This window comes from Rosa rugosa, chromosome 3, assembly GCF_958449725.1.
Source record: "Rosa rugosa chromosome 3, drRosRugo1.1, whole genome shotgun sequence".
Classification (NCBI taxonomy): domain Eukaryota; kingdom Viridiplantae; phylum Streptophyta; class Magnoliopsida; order Rosales; family Rosaceae; genus Rosa; species Rosa rugosa.
Genome location: NC_084822.1, coordinates 29910641 through 29929341, shown reverse-complemented (window position 1 = coordinate 29929341; position 18701 = coordinate 29910641). Strand labels below are relative to the sequence as shown.

Here is an 18701-nt window from a genome sequence, read left to right as displayed (position 1 = left end):
TTGAAAAAGTAAGTGACTAAAAAACTTTCACGTTATTTATTTATTTATTTTTTTTGATTTTGTCGATGAGATCCCAAAGGCTTCCTAAGCCCAAGATAAACTCCTTCGGCGCATGTAAAATGCTCCAACTGTGCATTACAGCACAGTGCCTGGCCACTTTGACTTTCACGTTATTCTTCATTTCACTAATAACGCGTGTATCGCACCGGTACAAGGCTAGTAATAATAAATAAGGCCATATGTAAATAATTATTATCAATTAATTTTTGTGATATGAAAATGCCATATGAGTCCATTTTGAGAAAAAGAGTGAAGGGGAAAAAAATTAGTGTTGGTACTATATAGGGTGTAGCGTCACATAGGGCCAAAACCCTTGTGCTATGTGAGCTTCAGAGCCACAAAGGAGGTGTCTTTTTTCGTGATCTTTCGCCCCCACAAATCTCAGCTTGATTACTGGAGGACTTTCAGCTTTCTGGGTATTTCAGATAAGTTACTTTGCTTCTGTGCTGTTGATCTTTCAGGAGTGTTTTTGATTTTCTGGGGAAGCCTTTAATTTTGGGTGTAAGTTGTAGATTTCGAACTGGGTTGTGATTGTTTGTGCAAATTTGGGTTTGGTGTTGGAAATTGGGAAATGGGTTTCTGTTTGTTTTTTGGTGTTGGGAGGAACTGAAGATGCATACTTGATGGTCTGAATAGTAGGACTGGTGAGTGTGATTCATATTTTCTGTTCTGAGTGCATGAGATATGTGGTATGTGAATCTGTGGAATGGGTTTAAGGTGGTAATGGTTTCATGGTGTTGATCTGAATTCTTGTTTAGAATAAGGGGAATGGAAGGGCATTTATCACAAGGAGGTAGGATTCCTGGTGGGGGAAGCTATGCTGGTCTTGATTTGCAAGGGTCAATGAGGGCTCATCATCAGACACAACACCCACACACCCTACACCAGCAACATCATCCGATTTCTCGTCAAGGGTCCATGGTGCACCCCTCGATTCACGAGGGTTTTCCTGTCAAAATGGGAACCATGCATAACTGTGATCGGACCCTTTCCATGGTTGATTACAATAAGGGAGAGAAATGCAAGAACTCGGCAAGCGATGAGGATGAGCCGAGTTATACAGAGGAGGGTGTTGATAGTCATATTGAAGCACAGAGAGGGAAGAAGGGGTCTCCTTGGCAGCGTGTGAAGTGGACGGATAAGATGGTGAGGCTTCTGATAACTGCAGTATCTTATATAGGTGAGGATATTGGTTCAGATTGTGGTGGCGGGGGAAGAAGGAAGTTTTCTGCTCTGCAGAAAAAGGGTAAGTGGAAATCTGTTTCCAAGGTCATGGCAGAAAGGGGTTATCATGTTTCTCCACAGCAGTGTGAGGATAAATTCAATGACCTTAATAAAAGGTATAAGAAACTTAATGACATGCTGGGGAGGGGCACTTCTTGCCAGGTTGTTGAGAACCCTACACTTTTGGATGTGATAGATTACTTAACAGAGAAAGAAAAAGATGATGTTAGGAAAATATTAAGTTCAAAGCACCTGTTTTATGAAGAGATGTGTTCCTACCATAATGGGAATCGTTTACATCTGCCTCACGATCCAGCATTGCAGCATTCCTTGCAGGAGGCTCTTAGAAATAGAGATGATCATGACACTGATGATCTGAGGAGGCATCACCATGATGATCTTGATGAAGATGATCAAGATATGGAAACTGATGAGCGTGATGATTTAGAGGAAAATAATGCTTCACATGGTGATAACAGGGGAATATTTGGGGGGTTAGGGGACTCTGTGAAGAGGTTGAGGCAAGGTCAAGGCCGTGAAGACTTTAACTTTGGTGGTTCTTTAAATGCCCAAGATTGTAACCAAAGTTCTTATTCTCATCCCCAAATTGCCCAAGGTGATTTGAATCAAGTTTTACCTGATAGCACAAAAGCTGCTTGGTTACAAAAGCAGTGGATTGAATCCCGATCTGTTCAGTTAGAAGAACAGAAGCTACAAATTCAAGTTGAGATGTTAGAATTGGAGAAACAACGTCTCAAGTGGCAAAAATTTAGCAAGAAAAGGGACCGTGAACTGGAAAAGCTGAAGATGGAAAATGAGAGAATGAAGCTTGAGAATGAGCGTATGGCATTAGAATTGAAAAGGAAGGAAATGGGTGCTGGATTTAGCTAAGTGGCTGTTCTGAACTTCAGATGAATCTTTATTGCAATTGTGGGACTTGTGGGCAACATGGCTTCCTTTTAAATTGGTAAGCTGCCGTTTGTTCAAGCATCACATAAAGGGTGAGGGAACTTTCTTGGAATGATGACTCTCCCTAGATGTACTCTGTAAAATTTATGATTGTGACATCAATGACTAGTTATCATAATATTGCCTATGGTAAAATGGTATTGTGTCACAAAGATCTGTTTACTTTGTTGTTTGTATGATCAAGATCTAAATAGCATATTGTATCTGGGCATGATTAATCAGCTTTTATCATGCTTTGGGTTTTGTTTCCTATGGTGGGAGCATGAATACCAGCATTCCATTATGTTTTCTTTTATTTTTAGTTGAGATTCTTGTATCTTTTACTTATGTGCTGGATAAACAGTGATTGAATGACATTGCTGTTCTTGTTTTTTTTTTTTTTTTTTTTTTTGTGGTTTATATGACTTTTGGTCTGAGTCCTAGTAACCTCTCCATAAAAAAATCTGGTTAATGCTAGAATACTCTGTTTTCCTTACTCATGTTCATGTTGCTGCATCCTCGGAGATACTTTTTGCGCACTCCCAATTGAAGGTCAGTGATTGTGCATTTCTGCTTTTGAAGCTGCTGTATTTTTATGTTGCCGAATGCCATATGTTAAACTTCTCCTAGTCTAGAGCTGTTTGATTTTTCTGATTGGAAGGCTTCAAGGTGTTAGACATAATAAGGATGTATAGGTGTCTTTTATTCTCTATGTGTCTATGTTCTCGTCATACCATTTTATCACTTTGCAGAACTGGATTCTACAGTTTGTTTTCTTCCAGTTGATAAACCATTTGATCTAGCATCCTCAATTTTGCAATTATTTAACGGCAAAACATATTTTTGGTCCTCTGTTCTGACACAAAAACATAATTGGTCTATGAGGTTCAAAAATCACAAATTTGGTCATTACATTTACTTCTTTAACAACTCGAGTACACCTTTTATTTTTTTGTAAGTTGATGCACATGATTCTCATGTCCAGTGGTCAGTTAGTAAGGTTGAATGACTGAATTAAAACACGTTTCCTCAAATGTATAACAGTCACAACACAAAGGGACCCCATTGCTAAGTTTAAGTGTGAGGGATTGAATCTGTGTTTGAGTCAAAAGATTTGGATAAAAAATGTAGTTTATCCTTTATTCAATCTAAAGATCTTTGTACTCTGTCAAGCATTTTGACTTTTGATCTTGAAGTCTAGGAATGAGTCCTCTTTACTAAGAACTAAATCTGTTCTAATTTTAGAGCAGGCTGTAGAGGAATTTCGGTTTTTTTCTTTATTCTTTTTTCCTGTAGAGGCTGAGTGAAGATGTAACTTTCTTTATGTCTGCTAATTATTCACTGGATATCTTATTTTCTGCCCCTGCAAAGATGCATTTCGAGTGAATGCATGCTGCATCACTGTAGATGCAACTATTTTTGTCCCCTAGAATGGTCTGTAGTGTATGATATCATATGTCTTTACATCTTCATTTGTGATGTATGTGCCTCTAGGTCTTTGATTGAAATAGCTTTTGTAATCGTGTCTTGCAATTGCCTCTATAAGCTCTGACATATATGTTTCCTATAGAGGTCAGGCAGTTTGTAATATGAAACAAGCAGTAATAAGGAACTAAGCCCTGAAGGACTGCAATCCAACAGTAGGAAGAGAATTTTTATTGCTGGATGACATGGCTCGGCTAGGGTCTAATACCCTTAAGCTGGGGGTTTTGAAAACTTGATTGGCATTTTGGGTAAGCTTGGTTAAACGAGATTATTATTGTTTTAAGTAGGTGTGGAAGAACTGATCATGTATCCTGAAATTATTGGATTGCTTGATTTTCGAGATTAAGAGGTGTTGGTTTCTTGTTGCTTTTACTAGATCCACTGAGATTGGATTCGGCAGTTTTGGGCATTGGATGATTTTTTAACTGGCTTTAACTTTCCTAAACATGATGTATAAGCTTTTCCGGGGATAGGTGCCTCTTTTCCTATTATACAGTTTTGGGTTGGCAAGAAATCTACTCAACGTAAATCTGCCTGAAATTGATGAATAGCCAGCTTTCTAGAGAGATATATCTAGTCATGAACTACGGAGTAAATTATAGCATCTCATTTCCTCTTTTATTATCTTTCTAATGTTATTGCATCTCTCTCTCTCTCACGTGCATGTCTGTGTACATGGATAATAAAGTTCACTTTAGACGTTTCTAAGGGTTCCCTTCATGAGCCCTTTCTGTAGGCTGATGTGAACTACTATTTTTACATTGAATTACATGTAGTGATGCTATCAGTGCTCTTCTTATGTTCTGTGATTTATTGCTTTACTGCCTACATTTGCGGACATGTGATTCTCATATATCATGTTTCTTGTGAATAATCAAATGAGCAGATGAACTGTGCCATTTATGACTGTCTTGAGGAGACTTCTAAGTGCTAATAATAAAGTTTTGCTACAGGATAGATATTTGATGTTACCTTACATCTGTTTCTTCTCTAATGTTCATCAAAAGACATTTCCATGACTGACATGTTCATCAAAAGACATTTCCATGACTGACGAGATTAGGTTGAAGGGCAATGGTACTGGACTTGCAAATCCATCACAATTGGTCAGTGCAAATAACGAATGGCGGACTGTAGTAAATCAATTAGGGGCCTTTAATGGAGTTGACGATAAGTTTGTTATTTATTTTCTTGCAGCTGTATAAAATTAAGGTATTGTTTTGTGATTTCTATCGAAGCTGTGTCAACATATAATTTTCTCTACGTCACATAAGTATTCACTAGATATCCCACCTCTGCGCCTGCATTCTGCTTTTCTTTGGTGATGTGTTGATGAGCCCATATTGCTAGACATGCTGGAGTTAACACAAGCTACATGTGTGAAGATGCAATCATTTTCTCTTTATCTGGTGCAGAATGGCCTGTACTGATTGAAGAAATAGTGAAGTTGGCTTGTATTTGAATTCTATAAGCATTAGTAGGAACAGTCAACTCTTTCTATATCCTGTCAGAAAAGGAATAATGGAGTTGGCTTTATATTATTTCTCACTAATTTACCCTATTCATCAAGTGTGAGGGCTGCCACCTTCAATTGAAGGACTGTGATGTAGCGTTAGGAATAGAATTTACATAGCTGAATGCTATCTAATATCTATAGGCTAGTGTCTAAGACAACAAAGCTGTTATAGAATTCAGGTTACAAGCATTTCATGATGGATATACTAAATAAGTAAATAGTCGTAAATTGAGTTTTACAGATTAATGAGAAGAAATAGTCGTAAATTTTAGGTTAGTGATGGTTTTTGGTATTGCTTGGTTTAACATGATTATTATGTTGTAAATAGGTGTTTGGAGGTATGAATCATCTGTTCTGAAAAGATTGAAGACTACATTCTTGCATTTAAGAGGTCGAAATGTTGGATTCTTGTTGGCTTTATAATATATTGGTTGTGATTGGATTTGATAGGATCACCTTTTAATGATTTTTTAACTGGCTATAACCTGCTTCTAACCATGATGGATTTCCTACTCCGGGTATATGTTTACTCATATTTTAAAGTGGCAGTGTTGGGTTGGCATGATTTCTACTAGACAGAAACTGCCTGAAAGTGATAAATTGCCAGATTTACTAGAGCCAGGTATTATCATTGTAGGATAATTCATGTTAGATACTCGCGAGGTTCTTTTTTTCTTTGTCTTTGTGAAGCCATTGCATGTCATGAGGAGACATTCAATTGTCGATGATGGGTTATATCACAGGAGCCCTACTAGTCACTCTAAAGTTCTTAACTTAGTAGTCGTAAGACTCGCAATCCTAACCTAATTTGAATATATGGTGTTTGATGGTACTGCTGTACTGCTAGACAATCGGTTGCCTGTGGTGCATGAATTTTATCACATCCTGCCTAGCCTGACAAACTTCAACATGAGCAACACTGCAAACTTTCAAAGATTAGAGATACCCGGAGATGGTAAGAAATAGTATAAAGATCTGCTCTCACTAGGAAACTTTTATGAGGAAGGTGAGAGGAGGGTGTCAAGACATACAGGTTTATTCTCCATATATCTTCTGTAGTTAAATATCATTGTCTGTACTGATTTCAATTTAGAAATGGAAGTTTTAATGTTGATTGTCTTAAATGTTAATTTTCCGCTTAATTGTGTAGCTGTCTAATTCTTCTGCATCCATTCTTTGAGTTTGAGTGTTGCAAAAAGCTAAATAAACTTTTAAACTGATACCCCAAATAACTTGCACTGTTGTGATACGGTTTGAAGTTTATAGGGAGAAAGTTGATTATTATTGGATTTGGAATTTAATTAGTATATTAGAAATGGTATCCTCTAGCGATCTTAAGTTTAGAACGGAAACAGATAGTTGGGAAAGTAGCAGTGTGCGCTGGATTGAAGTGATCTTGTTACTGGACGACTGTTTAACGTCATATTTATATTTTTGTATAATGGTGGCTAAGAATTTAGCTTGATCAGTGCAAAATCTCGTTTTGGCTAGTGGATGCATACGTGTGTGATGGTTATAGACAAAAAACATATGAATTAATATCATTCGTATTTTTATGTTATGCTTTTGCTTTCAATTTTTAATGTTGAGAATGCTTGATCTTGATATTTAGAGAGTAGTAGACACAAAGAACCTATAACTAGTGCATCATACTCTGACAACCAAAATACACCAGAGTTAGTTTGACTCGCTGGGTTCATAGGGCTAATTTTTGCATTTGTTGACTCCAATTTTTCTCTGAGAAGAAAAACATGGCAAGATTCTACATGATGGATGTATAAAAACCTCAGATGCTGCTGTGGAATTTGCCTATATTTGCTGATTACTGCCTAATTAGCATTAACATTTTCTGAGTTCATAGTGCTACATTGGCACAGTTGTGAAGGAGTGAGGAGGAAAGAGCATCTTAACTTCTACTGGAACTTACTGTTGCTTGCAGTAGGGGATTTAAAGCTTTGCCTTGAGCAACAGTAGTATGGGTATTTAGTTTTGGGGTCCAGTATACTGTAGATAGCTTTGATTGTTGGTCTTGTGGTCCTGACAGAAATTTAAAAAAAAAAAAAATGAAAAAAAAATGAAAGAGTCAGTTAGAGTCTCAAGGGTGATAAATAGCAGTAATTCCGACTCGTGAATATATTTGGATTAGCTTTCTGGCCTGGTTGTGTATCATGAGTAAAGGTTGCTTCCTATGTCAGATTTGGTTCTAGAATTTAATATAGTTATTGACCACGTTTAGTAAGTAGCTATTAGCTAATAGCCAATGTGACTGTTGTTGGGTAACTGTAGCATCATCTGGTTGTTTCGGACATGGACATGATGTCTTACCTGTTTTGCTACTGCACCTTGTAAGGAGTTTTCATGTGTAAAATGATTAACAATGGTTTTGATTCATACTATAAAGGGATACTTACTGAAGTCTATATGATCTGATCTGCTCTTTTTTTGTCGCATACAATCATTCGTGCAATTATACCAAATATCAGGAACTACCAGTTAAAGGGTTTTGAAAATCTTGATTATTCCAAGTAAATTACTCATGTCAATTATAGGAGAGATTCCCATTGTTTTTGTTATTCTCAGGCTATGTTAAAGGGCTACACCATGGATTTTCACTATTTCTTAAACCTTGTTTAAACTTTTCTTTTTGGTGAAGCTTAGATCAATAGATTGACCTCTGCATCTGTTCTGCTCTTGTTGTAGTCAAAATTTTGAATTTACTTTGTTTTGTTGAACCCTGAATAAAAGTAAAGCGTCCACTGAACATTAATCAAATCTTCACAACTACTTCTATTGACAGTGTTGGGGAAACGACTCTTCATTCCTTTCAGATTGCTGTTCGATCCTATATTACAGGTAATCTTGATTCAGTCATTGTCAATTAGTTGAGTATTACGTGGTCACTTATCAGCTTTGTATAACTAGTTGTTGATTCCTCCTTAACATTTATGGTCAGACATTATTGTTATGAATAGTCAGATTGGTTGAAGACTAATTGGAGATACTGACTTGTAAAACCATCCCCAGTAGTTCACATTGACTTGATCCTCATTTTCTAACGGTAAAGCAAACCAACATATTGCCTATCTGCGACTCAGGTACCATGTTCATGACAATGGATTTCCCGGTGAGCGAAGTGGTGTTGGTCTGCCACCGTAGCTAGCTAGTAAAATGAATCCAAATTTTTACTTAAGCCTTTTATGGAGACTCTTTAAGCATGATCCCCCAATATCTGGCTTTACTTCTAGTGTTGGTGTGGACATGTTGTTGCTTGGTTTCTCAGAATTTTCAGTCCAATTTACTAATGCTATGCATATTAATTGGCATTATAGCTCGCCTTAGTTGACTGAAAATAATTAAAGTAAACCATGTAATATAGGAAAATTTGTGGTACAGACATTTCCATGGTTTGATTATATTGTTGATTTATTTTCATGGTTCTGACCCAAAACAATCAAAGTGAAAAGGTATATTACCAGACAATCTCTAGTGGTAAAATCTAGATATTCAATTTGGGGCACTCACATGATTTGTACTATTTATTCACTCGGATTGTCTGGGTATCTATTTCTTTATGTCATACTTACCATTCCTACAGTCCTACGTGGGTTGAATTTGAAAACCCCTCTTTATCTTGTTGCTGTTAGGTTGTGGTAAGAGTAAGATATGATAGGGATGGGAAAAATGCCTTTTCTTCAAAGCTCTGGCTAAAAGCTTGGTGCTATTTTATTGGCAGAGGTCATCAATCGTTTTTGCGGTCCTTGAAGTTCATAAATTGGTTGTTCTTAATTAATCCATAGTAACAATTTTTTTTTTTTTTTCCTTCATGCTACTGCTTTGCAGGTCGGAGAATCAGTATTTGGCTAATTTTTTGTAGGAATCATTGAAGAGGGTAAATGGGAAGGTAGATACGCCTCCATTAGGTTTGTTACTTTGTTAGCCCTCGTTTTCAATTGTTGTGTTTTTGTTAGGTTGCATGGCGTGTGTATGGAAGATAATGTACAAAATGTAACGAGCTTTAAGGCCATCTCCAACCCAAAGGGCTAAAAATGGCCCTGGGGCTAAATTTTAGCCCTAAATTCTGTACTATTCATTGATCTGACATCAACCGTCTCCAACCCGTCAAGGCTAAATTATAGCCCTAAAATATATTTTAACATTTTGGATTGGTTATATATATATATATGTGCTTATTTTTTAAAGTCAATTGACTTATAGTAATTGAAATAAATTATATGATAAAAAATATTTTTTCGGTTGTATTTTTTTTTTTAAAGATAATTAAAAATATCTTTAGCTAATGTTGAAATGAAATAAAACTGCAATAGAATTTTTAATATTTATTTTATTCATGACATAAGCATTTAAAAGTTACACAACAAAGTAAGACAAGGAAAAATTATTAATAAAAGATAAAAGTTACAAGCAAAATTTATTCATAATAAATAAAAGTTACAAGCAAAATTTATTCATAATAAATAAAAGTTACAAGGAATTTTTAATAGATTATAACAATTTATTTGGGCAACATTAATTACTCATCCGAGTCATTGAATGACATTTCCGGGCGGTACTCATTCGACGTCGAACCGGATGACGGAAACAACTCACGGCGCCAAATTTTCTCCATTATCTCCCTTTTCTTTCCGTCATAATACTCTTTACTCAAAAGCTATTATTTTTTTCAAACCAACGGCTATATAGCCAACGGTAAAAAAAAAAAAAAAAAAAAAAAAAGCAACGGCTAGCTGACGTCATCAACTAGCTGTCGCTGACGTCATGCATATGTCACACAGCACTACACGGGTGGGCCTCCCATTTCTAATCCATTTGGCCCTAAGGGCTAAAGTGCTATCCTAAAGGCTATATTTAGCCCTTGGGTTGGCCTTTTGGCCCTCAAAAATGGCACTTTACCCCTTAGCCTCATGGGTTGGAGAAAGAAATGGCTATTTTTTGGCCCTTTGGCACTTTGGCCTCTTGGGTTGGAGAAGGCCTAAGAGCGTAATGGCAAAAGCTTATCCTGTTATCCATTTCGGTCTTGACATCAAAGAGTGGACATGAGTAACAAAGGGAAAAAAGCAGCAAAGAAGTGGACGTGAGATAGAAAATTTTCTTTGTTGTGTTTAACTCGACTAGCTTGTTGTTTGTGGGCGCACGTAATAGTAGGGCCTCCACTCTTTCATATGAGCTTTTTGGGTGCTTTTATTTGGCCCACATGGGAATGGAGCGAAACCTCTTTGTTATCTTATGTTGTGGTATGGGCCATGTTAATCGTCTCTTTGAGGGAATTCCTTTAATTTTGATTAGGGTTGTAAACTTTAATTTTGTTTGGTTGGTTTTTTGGCTTGTTCGGATTTGTAATAGAAAACAAGCAAGTTTGAATTCAATAAACTAATCAATAGGTGAGCGTGAAATGTAAGCTATTGGCTTGTGAATCTGAGTGCCGGAAAGATTATCGAGCTAAGGTGAGATCGTTAGGGAGTTATTTTACGATCTCGATAATTAATATAATGCTCGGAAATATTTTTCAAAATTTTTCACAAGGTGAAATTTTCAATTTAGAGTCCGACAATAAAGTACGCGTTATGACGATTCTTTAGAAATTTTTGGGGAATTATTTGGATCCTCGAGTTATTTATTATGAATTTCCGAAGTATGGGAATTATGGAAATTCAATTTAAATAAAAAGAAAATATCTCAGTGCGATTTGAGCCTTTGAAATATTCACCGCTTGATCGGAGCCGGCGAAATTTATTTAAGAGTGGGTATATAAGGGTGGAGATTGAATCAAACGATCCAAATTGTTCCAGAAATTCCAGAACGCGCGACCCAGATTGTTGACCCGAATACACGTGCCGGAGACCCGATTTATTTTCACTGTCCGGCCACGACACGGAGCCGGACCACCAGCGTTCAACGCGTCATTTCACCGTCTACCTCCTACTGATTTTGGATCGTCCATGCATCGAGTGAGGAGGGAGAATCGAAGTCGGAAAGCTTCGAGTTTTCCGACTGTTCTTCATCAATTTCCGGCGACTCCGGTCACCTTCGAACATGCATGAGGTATGAAATGTGCTCTCCTCTTCATGTTCTACACGATGGTGTACTTGGTTTTTGATTTTGGTTAAGTTATGAACAATTTGATTTTTGGGTGTTTTCGGATAGCAATGGAGCCATTGTCAACAACGGCGATTCCCACGTTTCTGGGTTCATCGTCGATAACAATTTTGGTCCTAGAATTTGGAAGGGTGATTGGTCAAGCCTAAATTATTGGATAGGCTGAGTGGATGATCTCGGGTAAGTTCTGCAGTCACAGTGCCACTATTCGTGGTGGTAGTCCTGACCTCCTTGGTAAAAGTCTCCATTTTGATTCCCACTATGAGTTGTGTATTAATACTTGGTTGTATTCATAAACACAGAACTGGCAAAGTTTGGAAATAGTCGAGCAAAGTGGGAAAAACCTTTGGTTGCTGTGTTGTGTTCTTCGTCGGAGAAGTATTCAGCCGGCTTAGAAGCTTTGCTTGGCTTTCTTTAAATACTAAGGTCAGTTGGGAATCTCCTTGAAAGTTTTGAGTATAATGTCAACATTTTGAATCCTGGTTGTTCATGTTCATGCCTAGTGTGGATGACCTTACTGAGCAGTGCAGACGAAAGCTCACCATACAATGGTGTGGATGCGGGTATTGTGCACTGGTTACAGGATTGGAGCGAACAAAGATGGGTGTGCGGACTTCGATAGTAATTGTAACGGAAATCAGGTCTCAGGTTCCAATCTTATCCTTGTTTCTTAAAGTTATTTTTCCAAAATTGGTTGAAAGCTGATTGTCGTTTACTAAGCCCATTACCACCCGATTATTTGATATGACAAGTCTTGGAAGAATAATTGAACTTAAAGTTTAAAAAGATTTTCACCTCAATTTTTTTTTTATCACTGTGCATTTTACAAATTTATTTATTTTAAATAAGTTGCCTAGCCGATCTCTAGTATGTAAGTCGAATCTTCGGTTTATGTTTAAAGACTCGCGGCACTATAACGAACTAAAGCTGGTGAGGTGACAAACTAATGAGGCTTGCTCACCTAGACTAAGAGACAGTTTTAAAGGATTGTGAGGGACAAATGTATCTCAACCACATTTATTAACTTAAAAAGCTAAAATTATAATATCTTAAAACTGTGCATTTATTTTTACTCATCAAATTCACTTTTCTCTCATAGTCCCTTAAAAAATATCTCTTAGGTAAGCAGGCCTCTATATATTTATGAATCGTACTGCTTTTAGTTCATGAAAAAAATGAATAATAACGCTATGTTATGTTAACATTTTCCATTCATGTCCTAAATTTAGTAATTGCATGTATATCATATGTTAATATATATATTGTAAAATTTCTCAAAATAAATTGATTTTAGTTTGAGCTTAAGTCATTCTTTGGAGCTTGATGTCATGTTTTAAGATACCAACACCACTGTTTTGAAATCACATCTATCCCCAACTATAAGGTTGTAAACCATTCACCATCATGTACCCAGTACATACCATGACGACCTCCGGGGCAGATAAACAACATCCACCAAAACTTATCAAGAAAAATACCAGTCTTCAACAAAAACCCTAAACAAAGGCTAAACCACAACCAACGTCAAACATGACTATGAGGTTAGTCTATGTTTCTCAACCCAAATCAAGCCAAACATGGACCAATACGAAACTGTTGATCTAATTCGACTACTGCTGATCAAGATACTAAATTTCGCCTCTACAAGTAAGCCAAGAGTTGCCATCGTCATGTTCAACTTCCTTGGTGACAATTGATAAGTTATTTCTATCCGCCTAAATAGATGCAAAAAAATGTCTATAACTTAATCCTACAAGACTGTTGAAAGTAGTATAGGCAAGTAGGGATCGTTTCCACAAGATATTGTGGTCTAATCACTAATCTAAGACTCAACACAAGATAAAACCTAAACTGTCCAGTTATAAATATTTGACTGGAAGACGACTCTAAACTACTCTAAATGTCACAAAAATTTACAGACAGATTCTCGGCACAACAAACTAACTATTGACAAAGTTTGAAGATGTTTTGGTTAGTGAAATAATTTAATAAAGATGAAAAGGTAAATGACTCCCAAAATAATAAGAATGGGTTGATTCAAGGTTATGAAAATCAAAGAGAAAATAAGTTAGGAGATTTGCATCAATCATGCAAACTAGTCATGTGCAACCTAATTTCATTTACTTATGAATGAAGATGATCAAGTTAACACATCGCCTGATTAACCTATTGTTTTTACCTACTTGTATGGTAGTGAGAGACGCTCTACACCTAACCTATTTTTTAAAATGCAACATAGGTTGACGCAACTATAGATTTAACATAAAGAAATCATTAAGAATAAGAAAAAAGGGACACTGGCCAAAAGACATCATCAGTACAACGCGTCTCAATTATTCGGGAACCTAATCACATGCCTTATAGACAATTTACTACTCTAGAACTCTAAAAGGAACCTTATTTAACAAGGAATATGCAGTGATCATTCATAACAATTAAACCCTAGATATGCGTATTAAGTTGCGCACCAAAGTAAACATAAATAGAATTCATCAATGTAGAAATAGCAATCAAGTTCTTATCCAATAGATAAATAAAACTAGTTGAAAGTCATAATAAGTTTACAATCATGATTTGATCGACACTTCAAGAACCCCTGAATACCAAAGAGTTAGTTGCTCATAGAAGTAAAAAAAAAAAAAAAAAAAAAGAAGAAGATGAAGAAGTCATAGAAAGGGCTACACGAGAGGGAGAGAGAGCAAGAGAACTTTTTCAGATATCGCACAACCCTTTTATATTGCTCCTTTTTAGTTTGAGACTCCTTATAGTAGAAGAGAAGTCATCTTCTTGATTTTTTGATTGATTTCGGATTTCTCAAATATCATTTGTCCAATGAGAATGCGACATCATTACCGATATCTTCGAGTATTTCTCCTCTATTTGCTGCGCCATAATCATGGATTGGGCTTCTCGATCCATCAAGGTCTCCTGCTTGAGGTAGGAATTCTAGCTTTTCCTTATTTGCGCGTATTTTCTCCATCTTAATTATCTTCTTTTCTCATATTTAGTCCAAAATGCCTAATAAACACAAAAGTAAATAAAGAAACAGAAAGTAGAATAAACTAACAAAAATTAGTATAAGGATTAACAATATAAACGTTGCATAAAATACTCTTATCAATAAGCTAGTCCAGACAACGCCCAACATAGTCATCACTACCACCACCATGGAAACGAAACAAGCTCAAAAGGGCTTGTTCTAATTAAGCACCATGATACTCAAAGACAAAAACTCAACGGAGTTGTTGCCGCCATGCTTCTCCTCAAAACCCTGGCCTATTAGTAATGTTTGAATTGTTTGACATTTATTTGTGTTAAGCTTCAGCTTGAGTCAAGCCGAGCATAGCTCAAATTCGAGCTGAGCTAAGCCACACTCGAGTTTGGAAAAAATCATTTATCTAATCCGAATTTTTTTGGTCAATCTAATCCGAACTTGAGATTTGGAAAAAACTCATTTGAGCTTGAGTCTCCATAGATATTATTGGAATTGAGCTCGATCATAATATTCACTTCAAGCTTGCAACTTGTATTTATATTTGAAGAAAAGTTTGATCAATTACAACTGCAAATATTTATTAATCATATTAAAATGAGTTACAAATGTTTAAACATGACTAGATGCATATACCTGCAACTAGCATCTTTGATGTTTCAGATAACTATACACTTACAGAAAAATCATAGAAATGACCCCGTAAAAAAGAAATAGTTCCTCCAACTATATGGACTCCTGGAAGTACAAGAACTAGAGATCCAGATTCACAATTTAGACTGGAGACGATAGAAAATCCAACTCCAAGAGCAGATTTGAACCACTAAGGAAACCAGAAGACAAAAACGTTGAAGACGCAGCGATTGCTAGAGCAAACCCTAGGAATTTTTAATACATTGTAGAAAAAATCCATCGATTGGTCCAGCTTGATGGGGTAACTATATTTATTGTATTGATTCTAGTTATTCTAGCTAGTTGTTTTACGTATAATCAGATTAAAGGAAGCACTCAAAATTGTTTTCCAGAAATATATATAGAACTAATTAATTCTTTGGAATCCTACATCTAGGATCTATCTTTCACTGTAGTATCACCTGCACAGTTATTTGCATGCACATGCTTTCATGTTCCCCATAACATTAGTGTTTGCTTTGCTTATCTCTAAACATAAAAGCTGCGTGTGAGTGAGCGAGCGAGCAATGAGTATGTAATAAAAACATCATTAAGTAGTACATGCATATATGTAGTCTTTGGCACATGCTTGCAATGGCTTCCAATTTACTCCACTGTCATCTTTCTAAGTTATAATTTAACTCGCGTCTAAACTTGAAAGTTGTGATTATTATTAAAAATTATTTGCTTAGGAGAATTATCAAGGATTATATATATAAATATACACACACACACAATTGGGAAGACTGCCCTGGTATAATAAAATTAATTACACGTTGGTAAAGAAGAACGGCTGTCACTAATACGCAAGTAATCATTGTAACACTAACACCTCTAATGAAAAAAATTAAAAAGTAACATCATCATTGTAACACCTATCGCATTGTTTCTTTCACAACTAAATGTTGGCATCTCTAACGAACCAATATATTAGCAAAGATGGAACGGTACTCTACTTAATTGGGATTAGAAAGAGACAGTACTCAATACCCATATATACTCATAATCATTAGAGATAAAAGTAGCTAGGGAGCTGGGCATTGCAGCATTAGTCCTTGTTGATGATGGGTCACATTCAAGTAATTACCAAGATGGGATCCCTCATGGAAAATTAACAAGTTGAGAAAGAATAAAAGAGACGGAGAAAAATAAAAGACCATTAATTCCAAGAGGTTGAGTGACTACTTGACTCTTAAATTCTTGTTGGTGGGCTCCTTGAAAATTAATATGTGATGCATAATATTTGGTTAATTGATTCAGCATCAAGAAAAAGGTAAAAATAAAAGTGATTGGGGGTTGTGGCAAAAAGAATAAAATAGAATGGGGTTTGAGTTGGGTTTGCTTAGCTGGTGACAGATGAAAATGTGGAGGTTAAATACCACATGGAAGACAACAGATATATAGATGTGGAGTGTATACATTCACCGTCATATGCCCACAGGCAAACCCATGTGTCAAGAACACCCTTTGTCTACCCAATATTGTAATACTCTAATATATATATATATATATATATATATATATATATATATATATATATATATATTTCAAAATGTGCTGTAATTTGTAAAAGTCATTGTATTTGTAATGTATTCATTATATGGAAAGTTAGGATTATTAGATATATTAGTAGTTTGAGTTCTCCCACCATAACAAAAAGTATTAATATTAGAGTTTAAAATGAAAATATGTCTCTATTATGTAAAGAACATATAGAAAAATGACGACGCAACAAGATAAACAGTAGAGCAGTTTCATGCAATTGTAGAGTAGCTTGAAATTAAGCCATCTTAGTCAAATACTCCATGAAATCAGTCTATATTTGTATGAAGGTGATTTACACTCGTCATTGTACCCGAATCCATACAACAAATTAAGGATCTCTTTTTTATCTTTATTTTGTTTGCCTTGGCCTTGTGTAATAGTATATATATAGTAAATGAGGTAGTGGGTATAATTTAACTTCTTCTTTTTCTTTTTCTTTTTTTCTAACAATTTTGTTTATTCAACAAAGGGTACAATTTAATTAACTCGATGCAATGATAATAATCATTGTTTGTTTTACAATTACAAAGTGAACTTTGTTGTTAACCTAGGCAGCAATTCAACTGCATAGATTTGGATATTGTATCGAAATGATGATATCTGTAGGAAGATTCCTAGGTATCTATTAGTTACTTGCACGTTTTAAGCCCAATTTCTGGGGGCTCTGCCTCACAAGTCACCCATATACAGATCGATTTGTTCTTTTTCTACGAGTTGTTGCAGTAAAAGACAATTAACTCTGACAATAGCGCGCAATTCATTTTCTGTGTAGTTAAACAAGTGATGTTTCACGTTTATAATGTATTGCGGAACAAGTTAACTGTCTACGTATAACGTATATCGTTTCTATATATGTTGTTCATGTACACAAGGCACGATATGTTTCACCAGAATCTTGGACTCCATTCATGTCTCAGGTTCAACACTTCAAGAGAATGCATGTGCTTCACTTGATCAACCGAACCGAAAATTATCTACTCGATCAGCTGACAGTGACAAAAACTTGTGTGGGTTACCAAACAGCAATTTGATTCCTTTTGATTCCGGTCTTATATATTGTTGTAGGTAGAAGGTGTTTTGTTAGGTTGTAAATGCAAAATGGTGGGCATAGTGGAGGAAGGCATCTGAGTAGTACTCCAGCTAGCTTACACAAGTTTTACAAACAAGGCATCTACATAATATCATATCCAACCCCAACTGCAGATCGACATGTTCTGCCAGCTAAGCCTCTGTTATTTAACAGTTCTATATATACAAACCCAGTAAATCTAATTTACTGTACCACAAGCAATTATATATATATATATATATATATATATATATATATATATATATATATATATATAGGAGAAGTGTTAATGAGGCCAGATAATGACACTTTGAAAATTGGTAATTTTGTGAACAAGTTGTGCGCATTCGGTTGGGATTCTGTCGCATCATTGTTTTCGATCTCATGCATGTATAAAGTAAAAATACTTGCATATTTGGAAATCTGGAATATATATTTGACAGAATCACTAGCCCATCGATTATGGGGTAGTATCAATCAACTACAATTATATATATATATATACTGATCCCATAACATGTACGATATATATTTGACAGAATCACTAGCCCATCGATTATGGGGTAGTATCAATCAACTACAATTATATATATATATACTAATCCCTTAACATGTGCTCCGCACATGTCAATTGGCTTTTATTTTTTATTATTATTTTTTTAAATTAAAAAAGTTACAATAATTTCTCTCATAATTTTTGGGAAGGTTCTCATTTTTTCTTGAAAGGTATTGCAATTTTTTCAAATATAATACACTCTATTGACTATCTTATCCTCATATAGAAATAATTTATTTATTAATATTTATATTATATGAGGGCATATATGGTACTTCAAAAATTTAACCATTCACTCAAGAATTTGCTTAATTATATAAGATATAATTTTTTTTTTTTTTTTGAGAATTAACATATAATAATTAAGATTTCATGGGATGTCACATGCTCGATCAGTTAAGAATATACTTATAATTTCAGGTAATTGATGGTGATGATATATATATATATATATATATATATATATATAGTCCTTCTTGGCTAAGGACATCCTTACCCAAGTTTAGGTACGAATTTCTAG

At 35.5% G+C, this 18701-nt stretch overlaps 1 protein-coding gene and 1 long non-coding RNA gene across 3 annotated transcripts; both read left to right on the top strand.

Moving 5' to 3' along the window:
• Positions 1–344: 344 nt before the first annotated feature.
• Positions 345–2554, top strand: LOC133738869 (uncharacterized). The gene has a single exon (XM_062166540.1). The coding sequence runs from the start codon at positions 829–831 to the stop codon at positions 2173–2175; it is 1347 nt and encodes a 448-aa protein (XP_062022524.1). The 5' UTR covers positions 345–828; the 3' UTR covers positions 2176–2554.
• Positions 2555–11072: 8518 nt separating this feature from the next.
• LOC133735879 (uncharacterized) lies at positions 11073–12343 on the top strand. Of its 2 annotated transcripts, none has more exons than XR_009859325.1 (4): positions 11073–11293; positions 11396–11527; positions 11650–11773; positions 11873–12343. It is a non-coding gene; the product is annotated as an uncharacterized LOC133735879 (long non-coding RNA). The 2 variants fall into 2 exon arrangements; XR_009859324.1 differs by having other exon boundaries at positions 11851–12343.
• Positions 12344–18701: the final 6358 nt, after the last annotated feature.

Excerpts from the sequence above, each read along its gene's own strand:
- LOC133738869 (XM_062166540.1), top strand. The coding sequence starts at position 829 with ATGGAAGGGCATTTATCACAAGGAGGTAGGATTCCTGGTGGGGGAAGC.